The sequence below is a fragment of the Candoia aspera genome, chromosome 4, assembly GCF_035149785.1.
Source record: "Candoia aspera isolate rCanAsp1 chromosome 4, rCanAsp1.hap2, whole genome shotgun sequence".
Classification (NCBI taxonomy): domain Eukaryota; kingdom Metazoa; phylum Chordata; class Lepidosauria; order Squamata; family Boidae; genus Candoia; species Candoia aspera.
This window is the reverse complement of record NC_086156.1, coordinates 67803489-67827873: the sequence shown is the minus strand read 5'-3', so window position 1 is coordinate 67827873 and position 24385 is coordinate 67803489. Positions and strand designations below refer to the sequence as shown.

The following is a 24385-nucleotide window of genomic DNA, read 5'->3' as shown; positions in this document are numbered from 1 at the left end:
CACTTAAAGCAGGTTGATGTTAGCAGATACAGAATTGGTCTCTTTAATAAGTCCTTATGAATAGCATTTGTGATGTGGTTTTAGGAGATCACTGGTAGTTAAGGATATAAAATCATTTTTTCATTCCCTTTAACAATATCTTTATAAAAACTTGAATAATATTTCAGTCTTAGTAGAAGCTATCAGCAAATAATGGAGGAATTCATATTTATGAATTTAATTCTTGTTCTTTCTCCCATTGCTCTCTTCTTTGTACAGTATGGTTTATATTCCTGTACAAATAATGTATCACTTACTGGTAGCACATTAATGGGGAAGGAACTAAATGTCTACAGTATAAATTTTGGGTTGGATTGGGTTGGGTTGGATTGTTAGGAAGTCAACCAGGTATAATTGATGGACATCAGAGATTCTCAGGTCTGTTGTTTGTGCCAGAGAACTTGGCGACAAATATAAGGTATCAGTGTGTCCCTTATCAGGTTGAGGCTTTGAACAGAGAAAATAAATCTCTGATGTGCTATTGCTGGCTGCAGTCATAGTACTATGGTAAGGTACTATTCTTCTTCCCTGATTTGGAAAATGTAAGGGTGAAATTGGTGATGTGAGAATTAAGGCCAGATAAACCCTGAGCAACCCTGGTTTACGGAGGAGCTGAGGGTTTTGAAGAGGGTCAAGAGACATCTGGAGCGTCGCTGGAGGAAGACGAAGACTGAATCTGACCGAACACAAGCTAGAGCCGCTATTAAGGCCTACCTTGTGGCGGTAAGAGCGGCGAAACGTGAGTATTTCTCCGCTCTTATTACATCCACAGAATGCCGCCCGACGGCCCTGTTCAAGATCGCTCAATCTCTTCGGGGTCAGGTAGATCTAGGGACCTACTTACAGGGCTGTTCGGAAGAGTTTTCACAGCATCTGCAGGATAAAATCGCTCAGATCCATTCTAAGTTGGACTCCGTGAAGCGGAGTCTGTGGAGATGCCAGAGGAATGTACTTATCCTGTTATCTAGTAACGGTTTGATTGTGTTGGGCCTGAGGAAGTGGACAGGATTCTCCGGGCTGTGAATGCAACCACATGTCAGCTTGAACCGTGCCCTTCCTGGCTGATAAAATCAGCCCGGGAAGTGACTTGTGGCTGGTTCCAGGTGATGGTTAATGCATCTCTGAGGGAGGGGGTATTTCTGGCTGCCTTTAAGGAGGCCCTGCTATACCCTCTCCTTAAGAAGCCATCCCTACTATACTGGGCAATTTTCGCCCTGTCTCCCACCTTCCCTTTTTGGGGAAGGTGGTTGAGAAAGTGGTTGCATTGTAGCTCCAGAGAATTCTGGAGGAAACGGATTATCTGGACCCCTTTCAGTCAGGTTTCAGGCCAGGATATGGGACGGAGACTGCATTGGTCGCACTTATGGATGATCTCTGGCGGGAGCAGGATGGAGGTAGAGCATCCATCCTGGCTCTCCTAGACCTCTCAGCAGCTTTCGATACCATCGACCATGGAATCCTTTTGGGGCGGCTCAGGGGGTTGGGGGTGGGTGGTGTAGTTTTGCGCTGGTTCACCTCCTTCCTCCAGGGCCGTTCCCAATCGGTGGTGATAGGAGGGGAGAGATCCAGCCCTCGACCCCTCCTTTGTGGGGTGCCACAGGGTTCGGTTCTCTCTCCTCTCCTATTTAACATCTACATGAAACCGCTGGGTGAGATCATCCATGGGATGAGGTATCATCAATATGCCGATGACACTCAGTTATATATCTCCATCCTGGGTGAAGTAAGTGATGCGGTCTCCACCCTTTCCAGGTGCCTGGGGGCTGTTGGGGTCTGGATGGGGAAGAACAGGCTTTAACTGAACTTTGGTAAGACAGAGTGGCTGTGGATTGATGGCCCCTCGGGTTCCAGGAAGTTGTCATCTTTGGTTCTGGATGGGGTGGCACTGCCCCATTCGGAACCAGTGCCGAATCTGGGGGTCCTCCTGGACTTGTGACTCCTGCTGGAAGAGCAGGTGGCAGTCGCGGCCAGGAGGGCCTTTGCACATCTTTGGGTGGTGCGCCAGCTACGCCCATTCCTGGACCGAGATGCCCTCCGAACAGTCATTCATGCCCTTGTCATCTCCCATATAGACTATTGCAATGTACTCTATATGGGGCTACCTTTGAAGAGTATTCAGAAACTTCAGCTGGTCCAGAATGTGGCTGTGCGGACAGTTACCAGTGCTGTAAAATCAGCCCATGTGACTCCACTGTTACGCGAGCTGCACTGGGTACCAGTTTGCTTCCGGGTCCAATTCAAGGTGTTGGTTATCACTTTTAAAGCCCTACATGGCATGGGTCCAGGTTACCTGAGGAACCGCCTCACCCCACTTACATCAACCTGTCCCACCCGGTCAGGCAGGGAGGGCATGCTACGGACCCCATCAGTAAAGGAATTTCATCTAGCAGGGTCCAGGAGGCGAGCCTTCTCTGCAGTGGCACCCGCCCTTTGGAACATCTTGCCCCCGGAGTTGAGACGGGTTTTCTCGTTCTCGGACTTCCGGAAGAAACTGAAGACCTGGTTCTGCCGCCTTGCTTGGGAGGGGGAGAGCGATAGCTCCACCTGGGGATGGCTAGCACCATAGCACCTCTTAGTGATTGTGTTCCATCCAGTAATTATAAATATGGTTACACTCTCTTAGGGTTGTGTAAAAAAGAAGTTATAGGTGCATACATTTGCTAATGATTCATTTTGATTTATGTAGTAAATCTACAGTAATAATTATTTAAGGCTGTACATATCTTTCAAAAGAGATCCATCATAAAACAAAACTTACAGAGCACCTCTCTTTGAATCTATAAAGCAGCTGTGTGTTTCTCAAAGTTTATATGGCTGCTTCATAATCTGCAACACTCGCATATTCTTGCATGTTTGAAGAGAAGTTTCCATCTTTACTCTCACGTGTTGCAAAACACCCAGAAACATATTTACTTCATATATTTTCATATATTTGTTCAATTGAGGAAATCAGCATAAATTGTAAAGAGCTCTTATATTGGCAAAGTATTTATCTGTGTTTTTGTTTCTAGTCCAAGAAAGTGTATAATAATGGCAGCAGATTCAATGGAAATTGATGACGCTTTGTATAGGTAAGCATTTTTACAAAAGATTAATTTGCTTTAATAAAACCATAGATAATGATATTTAAGTTTTAATGTGAAGTTAGCTTCCTTGATTAAATAGTGAATTCAAACATGAACATAATGCTGTCTCTATCATAACCTTTATTTTATTAACACATTATTTTAAGCTCAATATAAAGAATGTTATTTCCTTGAAATGTTTCCTCTAAAGCTATGCCAAGAAATTAGCTTACACTTCTACATCCTCTACTTTAATAATCCATTCTCTGTATATAATTCCTAATGTCTGATGAAGGTGCATTTTCCGTGTTATGTTGATTGTATTAAGGAGATTATGAGCATATATGTGCTCTCTCACTCCAAGCTAAATTAGTTTCATGGACTTTCACACCTGAACATTACTATATTTCTTTTGAAAGGCCAGAATCAGGGATAATCCATCCATCCATCCATCCATCCATCCTAGCATTTGTGAGTCATAGCTACTTTGGTTGAAGTAGACAGACTCCTTAAATTGTTAGTGAGACTTTAGCATGTTGTTGGCATGCAAGACCATAGGTTACATAATGTTCTTTTGAAATTATTACTTGATGATACATTAATTTCATTGTGAAATTACATGATGTCCAAAATTCATTAAGAGTGATTTCTTGAGAGCAAATTAATTTTTCCTCTTCTGTGAACTTTGTCAAAAATGAGAGGTTTGCAAGCTGCATTACTTTATGCTGTTGACTATTATTATTTATGATTTTCTTTTATTACTTGCATGTAGTCGGCAGAGATATGTTCTTGGAGATACAGCAATGCACAAGATGGCTCAGTCTCACGTATTCCTAAGTGGAATGGGCGGGCTTGGAGTGGAAATTGGTAAGTGAATGAAGTTTTTTGAGCTGTCCAGAGCCTGTAGAGTCAGGCAGGATGTAAACAGCATAAACAAACAAACTTTTGTTTGGCTAAATGTTTATTTTTTAATGGGAAAGAATTTGTTAAATTTATTGTGAACTAGGTCAAACTTACACTTTCTGCTAAGTAGAATATATTAAGTACAGAAACATTGTTTGCATCATCAAAATTACTCAGAGAAAATGAATTACAAATGTATATACTGTATGCTCATTGGGGAAGAAGCTTCGTGAGTTTCATGGAAGGGTGTTTATAATACAGGACACTGTTTGAATTAGCCACATACAGTATAGGCAGCCTCCTAAGACTTTTAGCCTTCTACTTATGCAGTAGGAGAACCTGACTGATAAATCTAGATGATAGTAGGATAAGAATAATGACCAGACTACATTGAGTGGACTGGAGTGAGATTATAGACTGCTGTTGTAGCCTCTTCTAGTAGGTACTGCATCTTCCTGACACTTGCTTAGTCTGATGGATTGATTTATATGACAGAGATCATTATTAGAATCTACTGTTGGTTTACTTATTATTTTGACTTCTTTGAATATTTTGTTCCAGAAAGGTGTAACTTTTTTGTAAGTCCACCACATATGACAAAATGGTCCTTTCTGATTGCAGTCCCTCAAACATTTTGATAAGTAATTATGAGGTATTTGTACTGTTCTAACTGGAGTTAAATGCCAGTGATCTTTCACTGCATCTCTTGTATTGAAGCAGATAGAAAACCACCTGATGTCCTAACAGCCAGGAACCACGCTGAGATGAGGAATAGGTCTCTAGTGTTTTATTACTGCTACATTAGACAGAAAATCCTAACAAACTGAAGAAGCGTGAGAAAACCCAGACAGATAAACCCCAAAAGTTAAGGCGGGTCTGATCTGTGTCTCTTTGAATGGCTGCTTAACTCCTCAGTACTACGCATGCGTTTTCCCCCCTGGATAGGGGCCCCCTCCTGCTCACCGACAGTACTCATGACACCTGATTTCCATAGTATTTGCCTCTTCATGTCATCTATTTGTTTTCCTAAATCTATATCTCAAACTTCCCTCCTTCCTTCCTTCCTTCCTTCCTTCCTTCCTTCCTTCCTTCCTTCCTTCCGAGAATCTTCTTTTAAACCTACTAGGGGCTGGGTGTGTGCCACCTAATTCTAATTCCAGTTATATCCGACCTATACATTTTTCAGATTCTTCCCATTGGTTGGGAAGAATGAGTAATTATTAATTTCCCCAAAGTAGATGCTCACTCCTTTATATATTGTATTTCTTATTCAAAAAGGATTTAAGTTGGAGCCATGATAGCCAAGATAGCATTGGGTGCCAGTTTGCTTCTGGGTCCAATTCAAGGTGTTGGTTATCACTTTTAAAGCCCTACATGGCATGGGTCCAGGTTACCTGAGGAACCGCCTCACCCCACTTACATCAACCTGTCCCACCTGGTCAGGCAGGGCGGGCATGCTATGGACCCTGTCCATGAGGGATTGCCAATTGGCAGGGTCCAGGAAGAGGGCCTTCTCTGCCATAGTACCCGCCCTTTGGAACAAGCTACCACTGGAGGTAAGACAGGCCCCCACTCTCCCGGCCTTTCAGAAGGGAGTAAAAACATGGCTGTGCCACCCGGCCTGGGATAGGATGGTGGACAGCCATTCATGGAGGCGGTTGGCCCCATGAGGATGCCAAGATTAAGAGCTTCCCATCTTGAATTGTATATTTTATATGCTATATTTTATATTTTAGACTTTGTGTTTTTTATATATTTATATTGAATTGTTTTAGTGACTCTCTATTTTTAGTATTTGTAAGCTGCCCAGAATCGTTGTGTGTGAGATGGGTGGCAGAGAAATTTAATAAATAAATAAATAAATTTGTGACAGTGTGAATGAGGACTCCCTCCTAGGGGTGAGAGACGAGGGGGGGAGTCTGGGAGTGTCTGATGGTGTGGGAGAGCACTCACCTCCTGAGTGAGAGGCAGGAGGTGAGTGGGAGCGAATGAGATGCCCCTGGACGACCAGTGAGAGAGGCCGAACAGGGAGCATTGTGACTGAAGAGTGAATGAGTTGGTGATGGCTGGGCCCGGATGGCGGCGAGAGTGTGAGCTGGTGCGCCGGAGGACCTGCCATTGCCCTGTGGGTAACTGTGTATGTGTGAGAGTGTGTGAGTGGATAGAGGGACCTCTTTTTCAAGCTGGGGACTCTGGAGGTGCAGGAGTGGGGCTAGGTGGATTTGGAGTCTTTGGGGGTTGTAGGATGGGTCGTTCTATTGAGGTGGTGACGGGTAGGGGACGTTATGGAGGGAGCTGAAAAACATCTTTGGGGAAGACGCCCCCGGTGTTTGTTACTGGTGGCGTGTTCCGGCCCTCTGTGCTCAGACCCAGGCCCTGGTCAGCAGATTAATAGGGGCCCTGGTCTTCGGCTGCTGCTACTCAATGCCAGGTCTGTTAACAACAAAGCCCCCTCATATGTGACTTGATCACTGAGGAGGGGGTAGATCTGGCATGTATTACTGAAACCTGGCTGGGCCCTGAAGGGGGGGTGCCCGTTTTGGAAATGTATCTGGCCAGGTTTACGGCATGGCACCAGCCGAGACCTCAGGGCAGGGGAGGAGGGGTAGCAGTTGTCATCTGGGAGTCTCTGGTGGCCTTCAGGGGCCCTGCTCCACAAGTGGCCGGCTGTGAGACCCTGTTCTTCAAGTTGGGTGCCCGAGAGCAGTTGGGAGTGTTGCTGCTGTACCAGCCTCTCTGCTGCGTGGCAACCTCCCTGCCTGAGCTGCTGGAGGCAGTCTCAGGGTTGGCAGTGGAGTTCTCCAGACTCATGGTTCTAGGGGACTTCAACCTGCTGTCCCTGGGATATGCCTCAGAGGCAGCTCGGGAGTTCATGGCAACCATGGCAGCCATGGGCCTGACGCAGATTATTCAGGACCCGACTCGAGACAGTGGCATCACCCCGGACTTAGTTTTCTTGTCGGAGCAGTGGCAATGTGACCTGAGGGGAGATTTACAGCTATCCCCATTGTCATGGTCAGATCATGCCCTGTTGGACCCGAGGAAGTGGACAGGATCCTCTGGACAGTAAATGCCACCACTTGTCATCTAGGCCCATGTCCCTCCTGGCTGGTGAAAGCTGCCCGGGAGGTGACATGTGGCTGGGTCCAGGCGATGGTCAATACATCCTTGAGGGAGGGGGTGTTTCCAGCTGCCTTTAAGGAGGCGCTGGTGCACCCCCTCCTCAAGAAACCATCACTGGACCCTACTGTACTGGATAATTTTCATCCACTTTCCCACCTCCCCTTTTTGGGGAAAGTGGTTGAAAAAGTGGTGGCATTACAGCTCCAGAGGGTTCTGGAGGAAATAGATTATCTAGACCCCTTTGTGATGGTTGCCTTGCTCCCAAAGAGACACGGACTCACTTAGATGGGCTAAGGATTTCAGGTTTAATGGGAACAGAATGCATACACGGAAAAAGACGGGAATGAGCACATGGCGTGCGGGGTATCCCGTAAATACCCGCGGTGTGGACCTGGCCCTCCTCCACCCCCCATTGTCCCACAGTCTGGATCCGGAGTCTTGATGGGCGATCGGGTGCGATACCGGGGTCTCGATGGGCGATCAGGAGGATTAGTGCTGATCGCCTCTGTCTCCACCCCCATTGCCCCACAGTCCGGATCCGGAGTCTTGATGGGCGATCGGGGTGCGATACCGGGGTCTCGATGGGCGATCAGGAGGATTAGCGCTGATCGCCTCTGTCTTCTTCCCGTGTCCGGCGCAGGTGTGTCCCCGGGGTAATGCAGAGATGTCCGGGAGATATGATGATGGCTTCTCTGGTCAGGGCAAAGGTATGTCTCCTTTGTCCTCTAATTGCATTTGTATCTGAGTGATTGAAGGATTGGTATGATTCCTTCCTCCTCCCTTCCCTTTTCCGGAAAGGCATGTTCCCCGTTGTGATGCATGATTGCATCGCAGCGGGGGACATGATATACTGCCTCCCCAAGAAAAACTTCAAGGCGCCAGTTTGGCAGGATACGCTTCATGGAAGCGTTTGACAAGCCTCTGCGCTGAGACATCCCGAGCCTGCACCCACTCAGGGTGGGGGAAATGTCTCCAGCGGACCAGGTACTGGAGGGTGCCCTGTAGCCTTCGGGAGTCTAGTACCTCCTTGATTTCAAAATGCTGTTGTCCATTGATCATGATGGGCGGGGGTGGGAGGGGGGTCGTTGTGCCATTTTGAAGAGGTAACCGGTTTCAGTAAGGCACAATGGAACACCGGGTGTATGCGTTTCAAGTTGTGTGGCAGTTCTAACTTGAAAGTTACCGGGTTGATTATTTCCACTATTGGAAACGGGCCAATGAACTTGGGGGCCAGTTTCTTTGAGGGCTGTGGAGACTTAATGAACTTAGTGGAGAGGTAGACCTTATCTCCCACTTTGAAGTCTGGCTGCGCAGCCCTGTGGTTGTCCGCATACCTCTTGTAGGTTGCTTGAGCTTCAGAGAGAGCCAGCTGAATGACTGGCCAGACGTTGGCTAGCTGCGCTGCCCAGTCATCTGGGGAACAAGGCGGGGTCTCTGGCTGTGGCAACTCCGGGATCGGAACGAAGTCTCGACCATAGACCACCTGGAAGGGGGTGTGACCCGTGCTGTGGTGCACTGCATTGTTATATGCCACCTCAGCAAAGGGGAGTAAGTCTACCCAGTCGTCTTGCTGGTAACTTATAAAGGAGCACAAAAATTGCTCCAGGGTGGAGTTAAGGATCTCCATAGAGCCATCTGTGTGAGGGTGCCAAGCAGTGGACAGTGCCTGCTTGGTTCCAATTAACTTCAAAAATGCCTTCCAGAATTTGGAAGCAAATTGTGTACCCCTATCTGTTACCAAATGGGAGGGGGTACCGTGTAATTTCTAGATGTGATTTAAAAAGAGGCGTGCCAGCTGTTGAGTGGAGGGAATGGAGGTGCATGGGACAAAATGTGCCTGTTTAGAGAAGTAGTCTTTAACCACCCAGATGACCGTTTTTCTCTGGCTGGGTGGCAAGTCTACAATAAAGTCCATTGAGATTTCCTCCCAAGGGCGGGAGGGGCTTGCCACCGGCTGCAATAGTCCCTGGGGCTTCCCCACTTTTCGTTTGGCCATAGCACATGTGGGGCAAGCAGCGACATATTCCTTTACATCCCTCCTAAGAGTAGGCCACCAGAATTGTCGCCTGACCAGATGCAGCGTTTTTACGAACCCAAAGTGCCCAGCTGTTTTGTCATCGTGAGAACGGCTTAGAACCTCAGCTCGCAATTGCTCTGGCACGTACAGGTTATTTTGTTTCCAAGCCAGATCGTTTGCAAAAGAAACATTGTGTTGATTGGCTTGCAACCATGTATCCGTTTTTAAGGCTTGTGCGAACTGCTGTTGCAAGTGAGATGAAATTGACATGCGTCTCCCTCCCCTTGCGGGTGGTTGTGCCGGGGTGTGCTGCGTTCCAGTTTGGCTGCGCGTGACAGCTTGGCAACCCAGCTGTGTGTCGGTCCACACAGTACCTACAATGTCGGATGCCTGACTGGCATCCTGGGGCCGCCTAGAGAGAGCATCGGCTAAGAAGTTCTTCCTTCCCAGTATGAACTTCAGCTTAAAATCAAAGCAGCTGAAAAATTGCGCCCAGCGGACCTGCTTGGGGCTGAGGCGTTTTGGGGTGCTGAGCGCCTCTAGGTTTTTGTGGTCCATCCAGACCTCAAAGGGGCAGGTGGCCCCTTCCAGGAGGTGTCGCCATGCCTCTAAGGCAGCTTTGACGGCAAAAGCCTCCTTCTCCCATATGTGCCATCTCTGTTCTGTCTCGGAGAACTTGCGGGAGAGGTACGCGCAGGGCTTCAGCTGATCATTTAAATCCCGCTGAAGCAGGAGTGCCCCGATCGAAAATCGGAGGCATCCACTTGGACTACAAAAGGCTTGGTGGGGTCGGGGTGTTGTAGAACCGGTTCTGCTGTAAATAGGCTTTTGAGGTGATCAAAAGCCCTTTGGCAGTCAGGAGTCCAGTTCAGAAGCGCTCCCGGGTTTCGTGCCTTGCGCGTGTCACCCAAGCCCTTTGTGCGGAGTAAATTGGTTAGGGGCAAAACGATTCCTGCTAGTCCCTTGATGAACCCCCTGTAAAAATTCGTAAATCCGAGGAAACTTTGTAGTTGCCTCCTAGTGCGTGGGTGCTCCCATGCCAGGATGGCCTGGACTTTCCCAGGGTCCATTTCGATGCCCCTCTCAGAGATTCTGTAGCCCAGATAATCTATCTGAGATTTATGAAACTCGCACTTAGAGAGCTTGGCAAATAGCTCTGCTTTGCGGAGTTTCCTGAGCACCTGCTTAACCAAGCGTTCATGCTCCTCTTCAGTTTCAGAGTATATCAACACATTGTCTAAGTAGACAAGTACCCCCTTGAACAAGTGGTCGTGCAAGACCTCGTTAATCAATTGCATAAATACCCCTGGTGCCCCTGCCAAACCAAATGGTAACACTTTGTATTGGAATGAACCCAGTGGGCAATTGAAAGCTGTCTTCCACTCATCCCCCTCCCATATACATATGCGGAAATAGGCTTCTCGCAAGTCCAGTTTGGAAAATATTTTGCCCTTTGCCAGATGTGCTAATATGTCTTTGATTAGGGGTAAAGGGTATTTGTTGGATATGGAAGCCGCATTCAGTCCGTGGTAGTCCGTGCAGAGCCTTAATGTCCCATCCTTTTTCTCTCTGAACAGGACTGGGGCTCCAACTGGCGAGTTTGCGGGCTCGATGAAGCCTCATGCTAAATTCTTGTCCACAAACTCCCGCAATGCTGCCAGTTCCTTTTGGGTCATTGCATAAATTTTGGGTTTTGGCAAGGGTGTGTTGGGGACCAGTTCTATTGCACAGTCCATCTTTCTGTGGGGTGGGAGTTTGTCTGCTTCTTTCTCCCCGAACACATCTGCAAACTCCACGTACCTGTCTGGCAAGCCTTCCAGGGCCGCTGCCTCCAGGTGTGTTGTTGTAGATGCCACCCTCCCCACCGCAGCACGTGGAACTCTATCCCCTGTAGGTGCTTGGTAGAAGCCGTCTGTAAACGTGATTGTCCTGGTTTCCCAATTTATGTATGGGTTCCTTCATACCAACCACGGGATGCCCAGGATGATTAAGGGTTGGCCCACCGGTACCACGACAAATTGCAGTCTCTCCCAGTGGCTGCCTAGCTGCAGCGCCACTTCTTCGGTAAATTGGGTGACCGGGCCCCCTCCCGCCGCTGAACCGTCCAATTGGGTAAATACTATGTGGTGCTGAAGTGGATAGCAGCGGAGCTTTAAATTGGCCGCCAGGTCCGGGTGCATTAGGCACCTGGAACAGCCCAAGTCGATTAGGGCCCAAACTTCGATAGACTTCATCTTGGACTTTAGTTTAACTTTGACATACAGGGTGGGACAGTTGACACTCACCCAGAAGTCGCTGTGCCCATTCTCCTCCTCCACCTGCCCTCTGGCGCTTCTTAGGGCAGGTGGCTGGCGTTTCCCGCCGGTTGTTCTTCGTCGCTCTCCTCCTCTTCAATGGAGTAAGGTAGATCTTTTGCTCCGATCTCTCCACTGGCCGCTGGCATCTTTTTGGGTGCTGCGGGTGGTTTGCCCGGCGGTTTTCTTGGTCTGTCAACTGCCTTTGTTTTCGGGCAGGCTGCCGCTTTGTGGTCCTCTTTCCCGCATCGAAGGCACTGCCCCTTGGCGAACCGTCGCTCCCTCTCCTCTCTCCAGGGTTGGGGTGCTGGTCTCACCGGTCCTGTAGTGGTTCGGGGTCCCTTTGCCGTCGCTGCTTGTTGCCCCGTCCTCTTGGCTTGCAGGAAGGATTCCTGGGCATTTTCCGCCTTACCGGCCAGCTGTATCCACTTGATTAGAGTGTTTGGGTCGTCTCTGCATAATGCCCACCTCAGAACGTTCAAATTCAGACCCTCTTTGAAGCGTTCAATTAGGGTAGACTGCGACCAGTCCTCCACCTTTCCAGCCAGTGCTTGAAATTCCATGGCATAATCTGCCACAGATCGTTGTCCTTGGCTGATTCCCCTTAGGGATCTTTTTGCTCTCTCCTTCTCTAAGGGGTCTCTGAAGTGCAGATCCAGCGCCCAGAGAAACTCGTCGACGTAATCGAGCTCTGGGGCATCTGCCTGGCACAGCTGGACATACCAATCAGCCGCCCTTCCTTTGAGTTTGTTCGCTATGGCATTGATTTTGCCCTTTTCCGAATGGAAATATGGTCCATATTCCTCCATGTAATTTTTTGCGTTCGTGAGGAAAAACGATAGTGTGGCTGGGTCCCCATCGAACTTGACCCCGAGGTCTTTCACTCCCGCTCCTGGTGGGGTCCAAACCCCTTCTGGTCGTCTGGGCGTACCTCGGGCTGCTGGGGTTCTCCGGTCTCGGTGTGGGGATTCCCTCAGCCAGGCTCCGGGCGGCGTTGCCTCCGTCTCGTGCCAGCTCCAGCCTCTTTCCAGCTGTCGCGTCTCCCGGGGGGGGGGGGAGATGGCCTCCTGGCTGGTTCTACGCGGTGACCTTTGCCCGGTGCTGCCTCAGCTTCCTGCCATCTCCGTCCTCGCCCCAGTTGTCGCGTCTCAGGGATGGGAGGGGGGGTGATGAGCTTCTGGTGCCTGGTCCCGGCTCACCCCTTCCTCGGGATTCCCACTCGACTGACAATCTCAGGAGCAGCTGTTCGATCGACTCCAGCCTCGATTCCACTGTGCTTAGCCGCTCATCTGTCTGGAAGCCATCCTCGGTTCGTCCGCTCCGGCGCCTTCCCTCAGCTCCTGCGGTCGTTGGGGACCTGCGGCTTCTTCAACGCCCTGAACGTTCTGGGTAGGGATCCCGCCGTCTCATCCAGGGTGACCCACTCACCCCGTGACTCTCTGGTGGCTTCGAGTGTCCTGCTCCTCCCGGTCTCCTCCTCCTCCGAGCTTGATCCTGAACCCTCCTGGATCCTGTGCCGTCTGGGAGTAGGGTTCTTACCGATCGCTTGTGCCGCGGAGTCTGGTGACCCGTCGTCGGTCCTCGGGTAGCCACCCCTTCGTGGGTTGCGTCTTTCCATCGCCAACTTGGGTCCCTCACAGATGAGATCTGGATTGGTGCTGGTGGAAATTTTTTTTTTCCGATTCCCGTCTTTATGTGATGGCTGCCTTGCTCCCAAAGAGACACGGACTCACTTAGATGGGCTAAGGATTTCCGGTTTAATGGGAACAGAATGCATACACAGAAAAAGACGGGAATGAGCACATGGCGTGCGGGATATCCCGTAAATACCCGCGGTGCGGACCTGGCCCTCCTCCACCCCCCATTGTCCCACAGTCCGGATCCGGAGTCTTGATGGGCGATCGGGTGCGATACCGGGGTCTCGATGGGCGATCAGGAGGATTAGCGCTGATCGCCTCTGTCTCCACCCCCATTGCCCCACAGTCCGGATCCGGAGTCTTGATGGGCGATCGGGGTGCGATACCGGGGTCTCAATGGGCGATCAGGAGGATTAGCGCTGATCGCCTCTGTCTTCTTCCCGTGTCCGGCGCAGGTGTGTCCCCGGGGTAATGCAGAGATGTCCGGGAGATATGATGATGGCTTCTCTGGTCAGGGCAAAGGTATGTCTCCTTTGTCCTCTAATTGCATTTGTATCTGAGTGATTGAAGGATTGGTATGATTCCTTCCTCCTCCCTTCCCTTTTCCAGAAAGGCATGTTCCCCGTTGTGATGCATGATTGCATTGCAACGGGGGACATGACACCCTTTCAGTCAGGTTTCAAACCCGGATATGGGACAGAAACGGCATTGGTCGCACTTATGGATGATCTCTGGCGGGAACGTGATGGGGGTAGTGCATCCATCCTTGCTCTTCTTGACCTCTCAGCGGCTTTCGATACCATCGACCATGGAATCCTTTTGGGTCGGCTCAGGGAGTCGGGGGTGAGTGGCATGGTTCTACGCTGGTTCACCTCCTTTCTCCAGGGCCGTTCCCAAACGGTGGTGATAGGGAGTCTGAGATCTAACCCTCAACCCCTCGTGTGTGGGGTGCCACAGGTTTCAGTTCTCTCTCCCCTCCTATTCAACATCTACGTGAAACCGCTGGGTGAGATCATCCGTCCCCATGAGATGAGGTATCATCAGTATGCTGACGATACTCAGTTGTATATCTCCATCCCAGGTGAGGTAAGTGATGCCATAGCTGCCCTTTCCAGGTACCTGGGGGCTGTAGGGGCCTGGATCGGGAACAACAGGCTTCAACTGAACCCTGGTAAGACGGAGTGGCTGTGGGTTAAGAGTTCTTCCGTATCCGGGACTTTGTCATCTTTGGTTCTGGATCGGGTTGCACAGCCGCAGACAGACCCGGTGCATAACTTGGGGGTCCTTGTGGACTCACAGTCCTGCTCATAGAGCAGGTGGCAGCCGCGGCCAGAAGGGCCTTTGCACAGCTTCGTGTTGTGCACCAGTTACGCACTTTCCTGGATTGGGAGCCCTTCGAACAGTCACTCATGCCCTTGTTATCTCCCATAGAGACTATTGCAATGTGCTCTACATGGGGCTGCCTTTGAAGAGTGTCCGGAAGCTTCAGCTGGTTCAGAATGCAGCTGCATGGGCTATTTTTGGCGCCCCTAGAAGGGCACACATAACACCTCTGCTACGTGAGCTGCATTGGATACCAGTCTGCTTCCAGGTCCAATTCAAGGTGTTGGTTATCACCTATAAAGCCCTGGATTGGCATGGGACTGGGTTACCTAAGGGACCGCCTCTTCCCCATTTCATCAGCCCGTCCCACTTGATCATGCAGAGGGAGCATGCTACGGACCCCATCGATAAGAGAATTCTATCTGGCGGGGTCCAGGAGGTGGGCCTTCTCTGCAGTAGCACCCGCCCTCTGGAACATCTTGCCCCCGGAGGTGAGATTAGCCCCATTGCTCCTAGCCTTCCGGAGGAGGTTGAAGACCTGGCTCTGCCACCGGGCTTGGGGCAGGGAGGAGAATAGTCATACTTGGGGCTGGCTAGTACCTTGAAGTGCCCCTCCTATACAATGACTGAATGAGACCATAGCCATCTGGATTTTATTATGTTTGGTAGCTCTGCAAAATTGTTTTATAATGTATTTTATATTGAAATTTTATTGTGTATTTATTGTTTTATATTGTAAACCGCCCAGAGTTCCTCCGCTCAGAGGAGATGGGTGGTGACAAATTTGATAAACAAACAAACAAACTCTGTCTCTTCTTTATTACATAGTTTCTTATTCTTGTAGAAGTGGCTTACTCTATAGTGACTGAGGTCTCTCCATGGCTTCAATTGTGTTGATATGAGCTATTTTTATAAAATCTTTTGGAAGAAAAATGATTGGCTTGTGGATCTATCTACCTTTTTTTAGGTTTTCTACCTGTATCCACTATCTTGCATTTTCAATATAAAGGGAGTAATATGCCCCAAATGTGCTGCTTGATAGTATAATTTTAGAAATGGAATCTATATATCACCTTTCTACTAATTTTCTAATTTTTTAGTACTGAAACATAATTTTTCAGTTTTTCTTTGCAATATCATTAATATTTTATCTGGAACTTCTACTGGGAAATCTTCAGGACTGGTTTTAGCTGGAGCTGGCAACTTTAGGCTGACAATATGAGGAACATTGCACAAGATATTTATCTATATGTATACTGTATTTCTATCTATGTTTTCTTTTGATAAGATAATTGTCTTAAATTCAAGGTTATCTTTTGCAGAGGAATAAGATATTTACTTTTCTTTTCAGCTAAGAACATAGTTCTTGCAGGAATAAAGGTAAGAAGAAAGATATATTCTAAGTTCTAAGAATAACTATATTTGTAATATTTCTTATTTTAATGTATTCATTGATATTTCCTAAAAAGACTGATGATGCTGTCATAAATTTGACTCACAAACATTTTGTTAGCAAAATATTGCTAAATTAGTATCTTGATTCTGAGATGCTGATATATATCTTATTCTTCTAAGTCATGTAAGAAGTATTCATGTATCTCGTTTTAGATATATCAGAGAAGCTTAATTTATGATAGGGCTTCTGACTGTTCTCCTGGTGACTATTTTTTAAATAATATTTTTATTAAAAGGTTTAAGTACAATAATAAAAGATAATACAAACTAAAAAAAAATAGAAAGAAAGAAGGTGCAAAAAAGCAAATAAGAAAGAAAAATAGAAAAGTAGGAAGTGGCTTTCTTAGTTTTCTTTTTTCCTGGTGACTATTTATGACTATTTTCCAGCATGTTAATTTAAACAGTGCTTAGATCAGGTGTTCATAGTATGTGCCAGGGGAGATATGAAAATAAAATACAGATTATCCAAAACTGAATAAGGACAGTATAAGAAGTAATTAGACTTCTATCAGATTTATCCGATTCTGGTGCAGGGGATTTCTTTATCTGAAAATCTGTTCATTACATTTCAGTGTGCATTAGAGTGGGTTTTGTTTCCCACGGTTTTATCCTATGTTATTTTTTTAAGTTCTTTTCATTTCTAGATGTGAGCTCAAGAAATATAGCATTTCTTCTTCAAAATCATCTGTGCAGGATTAATTTTCTGAAGAGCTTCTTGCTTGGTTGTAAAAAGCTTTTGGTACTAGTGGTTCTTTAAAAGCAAAACATAAGTTCTGTCTTTGAAAATAATATTCAAGTATCTAGGTTCCTATGTAGAGCACAGAACTGCAAAGCAAATTTTGATGGATAGATTACCATTCTGAGGATGGAATAGTCCCCTGTTGGGGGAGATGGGCGGTGACATAAATTTAATTAAAAAAATAAGTAAATATTCCTCAAATTTTTGAACTTGAATGTCATACTGTACTCGTGCAACTTTAACAGAATTGTTATTTTAATAGGATAGCTATTCAGCAGGTTCTGTGGTTCTACTTTGACCATACAGAAATATTGACCAACTCCAGTTGCGTTGGTTATGGAAACCTATGGATTGCTTTAGGTCCACGATATCAGTGGCAATTGGGATTCTTCTAGAGAAAGTAATGCATACATATCAATACGAAGAAAGGCATTTATAGTTCAGATGTGTAACAAAATTAATAAATTTATGGGTGTGATAGCGTCTGTGTGTGTGTGTGTGTGTGTGTGTGTGTGTGTGTGTGTAGTATATATGAGAGCCAGTTTGGTCTAATGGTTAAGGTGCTGGGCTAGAAACCAGGAGACTGAGAGTTCTAGTCCCACCTTAGGTCTGAAAGCCGGCTGGGTGACTTTGGGCCAGTCCCTCTCTCTCAGCCCAACTCACCTCACAGGGTTGTTGTTGTGGGGAAAATAGGAGGAGGAAGGAGTATTGGGTATGTTCCCCGCCTTGAGTTATTTATAAAAATAATAAAGGCAGGATAGAAAATAAATAAATAAAAATAAAATAAAATAAAATAAAATAAAATGTACTGTATATGAATGATGTTGCATCATTGCTGTTTCAAATATACGTTATTCCTTTCTTCTAATACTATTTCAAGGCTCTCACTATCCATGATACTAAGCAATGCAAGACGTGGGATTTAGGAACAAACTTCTTTGTTCGTGAAGATGATGTTCTAAATCTAAGGAACAGGTCTGTACAATTTTTAAAACATTGTGAGCAAATGTATGCTAACTATGTTGATAGATTTTACAATTCTTTTTAAAAATAAATCTCATGGTCCAGTCTTGAAAATTATTGCAATGAGCATTGCCCATGTTTATATAAAATGAGAAGCTATATTTTTGTATCTACTGAAAAATATCAATCAGATCATATTTCCAAATTGTGGATAAAATTTATACCTCTATATCCTAATTCTCTGCTGGTGTGTAGGACGCAATTAGTTACTGAGGTTTATGTTTTCTAAACAGTAAGTTTTTAATAGTAATTTGTGGCTAATGTAGATACGTTACCATTTTAGTAACCAAGTATCGTAGTTGGGAAAAACAGTGTGAAATGGAATAATGAAAAATGTTTACTTAACTGATGTGGAATCAAATGTTTTAAATTACAGCTGTGCAAATCCTTAGGCACCTTGCAACAAGGTGTACACTGCAGTGTGTGGGAATGAAAGTAGCTCTCTTTAAATATTCAGAGCAACTACTTCTTTTTCTAGGTTCACATGACTGCTTCAGAAACTGTTCCCAGCGGTCTGTGGATACATGTGCATACACAGCCACTTTGCTTTGCTGTGAAGAAAAGTATTCATAACTTTACTCATGAAATATTTCGTTAAAATAAATTATACCCGAATCTTAGCTTAGAAACAAGAGATGTGCTATATTCTGAACCAAAGCTGGAACAATACTTTGGATGTGGCATAGGCCTGCTTGCTGCACCTCTCAGTGGCTCCTTAAAGATGCCATCCCTTCCTCTGGGCTCAGATGGGTTTTCTCCTGGGACCTTATTGCTGGCTTTAGCATTGGTGGGTCAGATACCAAAGAAGGTGAACACTAAGGAAGATGCCCAGGTGCCAGAATGGTTTTAATTAGTAACAGTTTATTAAGAAAGTTCAGATGCTTGAAACGTCAGAGAGTTTCTTCCTTGAATACCTGCAGTGAGCCAAAATAGCAGCAAGGAGGAATTTTCATGGCAACTACTCACAAAAGGTGTTACCTTTATGGGGCAGAACTTATAGTCCACCCCCACTTCCCCGGACCCTTGGAATGCTCACCTTGGTCTGGGGAAAATTAACAGAAAATAAATGGAACACTTCATTTGTTTAGATTTTATAATTAAAGAATAGGAAAAGAACAATGGGAATCCACAAAGAAAGGTATGCAGTAGCATAGGCTGTTTGCCTTGTTAAGCCTCTAGCAGCAAGGTGTGAGTTTCACTGGAGTTGAAGTTAGTAACAATTAACTTATTAAGGTCAAAACTGGAAAGCTTGTTAGTTGGCAGCTTGTGCTTGGCAAACAAGTGGTGCACTATTCTGGAAAACAGATAGGAAGAGCTAGCTTGTTTAAGCAACTTCTCTTCCAGGTCTTAATTGAAAAAGCAGGTCAAACACAGGACATACCGCACAGGTACTGTGTGAGCCCAGGAAAAGCGGTCTTAAGCTGTTGCTGATGGGTACAGTAAATTCACCTATGCCAGATCCAAAACACTTTTCCTTCTCTTCTTACTGGAAACAATTTTAGAGGATAATCTGGCAAAACCTATTTAAAAACTCTTTCTGTAAATGCTAGTTAAAATACATAGTGTAACTCATTCTTTGAAAGATAACTATAATTTCACCTTGCTAATCCAATTTTAGGTCAGGAAAGCAAGTAACCAACCAGAAAGTCCTGGTAATATTTAGGGTATAATTTAATCAAATTATATATTTCTGAAATTTACTCCATCTTTATTGAGTTAATGTAGTATTATAAATAACAACTCGCTTGAAATAGGAACATTTTTTGTAATTTGAGTGAGTGCTGATGGGTTTTTTTCTTCTTGTTGAAATGCTAATAGGGACTGGGTTATATGTGAGAGCAGGTGGTGTAATTATGTGTTGCAAACTTGAAAACTTGATTGTAATGTTTTGTGATCAGCCAGCATGCATCAGAAGGCAGGATAGAACCTGCATGTCACACCTATTAATAGTACAATTATTAAATGCACTTCAGAGCTGAAGCAGCACATCATCACATTGCAGAGCTGAATCCATATGTCCAAGTGATGTCATCAACTGATCCATTAAATGAAATCACTGACATTTCTTTTCTAAAACAGTATCAGGTATGTGGTATCTTTTTGAAACATCTTTCCATTTAATAGCTGTAATACCTAATATACCCTGTCCCAAATTTCTGCTTTGTATATATAGACCTGAAAAATGGGCAGGGAAATATTTTTGTTTCTGGAATTGGAAGGCATTTAAAACTGTGACGATTCCTCTTGCTGCTTTTAAGAATCTTGAAAAGCCAATTCAGAAAGTTAGAACCTAACTTTTTCTCAGTTCTCCGAACACTTGAGATGGGAGTTGGGTTGAGAAGGAAAAGGAGGATAAGTCTCTCTCTAACGTTTTTTTGGAAGTAACAGAAAGCAGCAAGAGGGAGAACTTCTATTATTTCTGAGTATTCTTCCAATTCTGTATACAAACAGAAGGTGACTCCCTCCTTTTCTTACCTGAGTCTTTTGTGCAAGTGATTTGGAAAGGGTTTGGTTTGCCTGTGCAGTGCAAACATAGAGAACTCATGGAATGAAAGGTGTCATCTCATTTCTGGTCAGTGACTATAATGAAGCTTAAATTCATTGGAGTCATTGCACCTAAATTATAGCTGTGACATGGTAACTGAATTTTAAAATCTCAGTTTTAATTTGTGCAGCTTTATCAGATTGGACTACTTCTAGCTGATTCTGTGGCTCCTGGTGGTGAAGCAGAATCCCCACAAAACAATCCTAATCAAATTGAGACTGTCATATGTAATTTGATGCTTTAAAATGCTGCAGTAAGAAAAACCACTTTCAACTTGAGGAGCAGCATTTACAGATTCTTACTATTTTCCCCTTTCTGATGAAAGTAGCATCACACTGTAAGCTTTGTCATCTTTGCATGTGTGTTCAGCATGTTCATTGTGACTGTGTATTTTGTAAAGCAGTTTAGATCTAAAACCCTACTTCAAATTTTATTCTAAATGTGGCAGATATTATCTCCTCAGAAGGATCTTTTTTTTTAGTACCTGATTGAATTTAAATGATTACAGGTATGTGTCTGCGTATGTGCTTGCACGTGCGTGTAGATTTATGCGTTGAATCCTGCCATAAGCACTCTCAGGAAGGCTAATCTTGTCATAAGCACTCTCAGGAAGGATGAAACTTGTGTCATTATGTTATGTTGCAGAAACTGCAACACACAGACTTGCATCAGACATAACACAAGTGTTTAAAGGTAGAATTTGCATCTTGATGTCCCTATGTTCCAGTTGTCTTTTTGAAATAGTCTCTGCTTGCTACAGATCCTTCTGCATTTTGCTCAACTTAGAAATGTTCTTTTATATCCTTACCGTAGTATTTTGTGCATCATTAAGGTAAGCATTAAGATAGCATGCACATAGTTATGTCACCAATTTTCCTGATGTTCCTTAGCTGGAGCCTGGTGGTCTTTAGTTTGGGATCTTCCTATATGCTTTACTGCTGGATCAGTTCTCTCGGATATTCTGTAGGCTTGTACTAAGCTGTGTTTGTCTTCCCCTGTGCCTTCACTTTTAATGGATATGCTGATATGATCTAACATATTTTAGGCTCAACTTTTAAAAATGTTATTAGGGCTTTCCTTAGTCTTAATGGCTATTTTTGTGTTATAAAGAGCATATGTGCAAAACGTAGACTGTTTTTAATTTAACAAAAACTATAGAAAGAGCTCAGAACAGATTGTAAAGCTGTTTAGTCCTTTGACATGAGATAAGCAGAGCCAATTTCACTCTTTTAGTTATTGCAGAAGTGGAAAGATATTAACTTATTTCAGATATTACATATTATTCAAGAAACCTAGCTGAGATATTAGATTTCTACATCATACATTTTTGTGTCTATTGATATTATTTATTTATTTATTTTCTATCCAGCCTTTATTATTTTTATAAATAACTCAAGGTGGGGAACATACCTAATACTCCTTCCTCCTCCTATTTCCCCCACAACAGGAACCCTGTGAGGTGGGTTGGGCTGAGAGAGAGCAACTGGTCCAAGGTCACCCAGCCGGCTTTCATGCCTAAGGCAGGACTAGAATTCACAGTCTCCTGGTTTCTAGCCCAGCACCTTAACCACTAGACAAAACTGGCTCTCATATATACTATGTACAGGTTATAATCAGCCTTGTGTTAACCTAAGATTTACCTTTGGACTATTTCTTTTAAAAGTGTGTCATAGTAACTGAGATGAAGATGTCACTGCAGAAGAAGATTAATGCTTTTTGCCATGCACAACATCCACCTATTAAGGTAATTCTAAATAATAACAGTACATTTATTAAGCATTTTCCATAAGAATTTTTCATAATCTGCTATGCCTTCTTCTCCTCTGTCTCATATCATCCCGATTCACTAAACATTAAACATTAACACCTTCACTTTTCTCTGTTCATCAGGGGTGTCAATAAAATCTTTGATGCAAGAATTGTGAACTCTTAACTGTCACTTGTCTGGCCCTTTCTTACAGTTCATAAGTGCAGATGTGCATGGAATGTGGGCACGTCTGTTTTGTGACTTTGGTGATGAATTTGAAGTTCTAGATACCACAGGAGAGGAACCAAAAGAAATCTTCATTTCAAACATATCTCAGGTGAGAACAGTGTTTTGCATTTCTAAATATTGATGTTTTTGGTATATTTAATAGCTTCCTTTAAATATTTGGTTTGACTTAAATCCTTGTCTTCATTTTTTAAATTCACAAATATAGAGAAAGTATGCAGCAGTATTATGCAAATGATAATGATGTATACTACACTGTTACAGATATTAAATCAGAATTGTCTTTTTTGGGAAATGTGGCTTTAGTAGTGGTAGAATTCATATGAAAGTTAGAAATGTGGAAAATAAAGGTATTCATTCAGTGCAGACAGTAAAACAAGATCCAGTACTCAAAAGTGCCATGGTCCCTGCTCATGGGATCTTTAGCTATGATTAGAAGGGCAAAGCTGAGACAAGGCAATGGGTTTGATAAAGTGGTTGAGAAGGGTTACTTTTTAAAAATAATGCCAAATCCTTTTGAAAATATTTAGCATTATTATTTTTTGATTTTGTAAAGCATTGCATATTTAGCATCTAATACTAGTTTTTTTTACACTGTTTTGCATTACTTAATTTTCTGTTATACTGCACACTTGCAAAGATAAGTGTCTGTGCTAAGAATTTTAAGTTAATTGTAGACATGAACTACTCATTCCTCCTATTTTCCCCACAACAACAACCCTGTGAGGTGAGTTGGGCTGAGAGAGAGTGACTGGCCCAAGGTCACCCAGCTGGCTTTCATGCCTAAGGTGGGACTAGAACTCACAGGCTCTAGCCCAGCACCTTAACTACTAGACCAAACGTGTCCCTGCGGCATGTGATTGTGATTTGGGCCCTTGGCAACCAGCACGCGTTTACGATGGTCACAGCGTCCTGTGGTCACATGATTGCCATTTGTGACCTTCACAGCTGGCTTCCGACAAGCAAAGTCAAATGGGGAAGCTGGCAGGAAGTCACAAGTCACAGTCATGTGATGTTGTGCTTAACAACCTGCGATGATTTGCTTACTGACTGCAGCTGGAACTGATGTTGTAAGTTGGCACAGTCACTTGACATCGTGCTTAATGACCAAGCTGCTTAGTGACAGAGTTGCCAGTCCCAATTGTGGTTGGTAAGTAAGGACTACCTGTAATTCATACGTGTGCAGTCCTTAAGGTTCAGTATATTACTTAATCATTCCAGATCAACTGTGTTGAAATGGTCATTTCTCCCATTTACAATGTAATGACTTAGATTTTTCTCAAATACTTGCTATACATCCAAAAAAATAAAACATTGAAACTACCAAGCTGACCAAATATTTTTAATCAATATTCATTCATTATTATGAGTAAATTTATAAAATGGAAAAATTCCTTAATTTGTTAGTTTGGAAAATTTTCCAACCCACATCATCAGTGTCATGTAACAGAATTTCTATCAGGGGAGGATAAGTTATGTCATGTGTGTACCTTTCACTGCAATTTTGTCAGCCTGATTATGCATGCACAGTTTTGGCTGTGATCACTGTTGAAATATAATAATTTTAATTTTGGCATCTGTGCTAATGCTCCAGTCATACCTTGGAATTACTAAGTAAAATTAGAATAGGATTAGAGCAGGTTCTAGTTCTCCTCTAGATATGGAAGCTAGCTAGTCATCTCTCTCAGCCTTACATTTGGAGGTCAAAAAAATCCCAGTAGGAGGTATTGGCAATCCACTTCCAAAAATATTACCAAGAAAACTGCATGTCCATGTACTCACCAGGAGTCAAGTTTGATTGAAAGAATCATGACAACAACATGCAAATGATTAAGAATGAGAACTGTGTTTAAATTATGTTAACTGAAATCTTTCCCTTCCTTGATGTTTGGTGGGTTGCAATTTCAGTCCAGTTCTGGTATCATCACTTGCCTTGATAATAATCCTCATAAACTTGAAACTGGACAGTTCGTAACTTTCCGTGAAATTAATGGAATGTCATCTTTAAATGGATCCACACATCAGATAACTGGTAAGCTAAGCTTTTTAAAACTTTCTAGCTTTAGTAAAAACATCTCTGCTATAGAAGCTTAGCTTCTTTGTGGCTTTCAGAAGATATGCTAAAAAAGATCACTTGAAGATCACTTGAAAGCTTCAGCTGATCCAGAATACAGCGGTGTGGGCAGTGATGGGCATGCCGTGGTATGTCCATGTGACACCTCTGTTTTG

At 44.4% G+C, this 24385-nt stretch overlaps 1 protein-coding gene across 1 annotated transcript in view; it reads left to right on the top strand.

The window, feature by feature from the left end:
• The window catches only part of UBA6 (ubiquitin like modifier activating enzyme 6), a 72265-nt gene that overhangs the window by 1518 nt on the left and 46362 nt on the right, over window positions 1-24385 (top strand). Inside the window, exons 2-9 of the mRNA XM_063300335.1 lie at window positions 3051-3110; window positions 3877-3971; window positions 15753-15781; window positions 17476-17570; window positions 19592-19703; window positions 21827-21907; window positions 22125-22247; window positions 24065-24188. Of these exons, the coding sequence (XP_063156405.1) occupies window positions 3070-3110; window positions 3877-3971; window positions 15753-15781; window positions 17476-17570; window positions 19592-19703; window positions 21827-21907; window positions 22125-22247; window positions 24065-24188 (700 nt within the window). The 5' untranslated portion in view covers window positions 3051-3069. The remainder of the gene's footprint in view (window positions 1-3050; window positions 3111-3876; window positions 3972-15752; window positions 15782-17475; window positions 17571-19591; window positions 19704-21826; window positions 21908-22124; window positions 22248-24064; window positions 24189-24385) is intronic.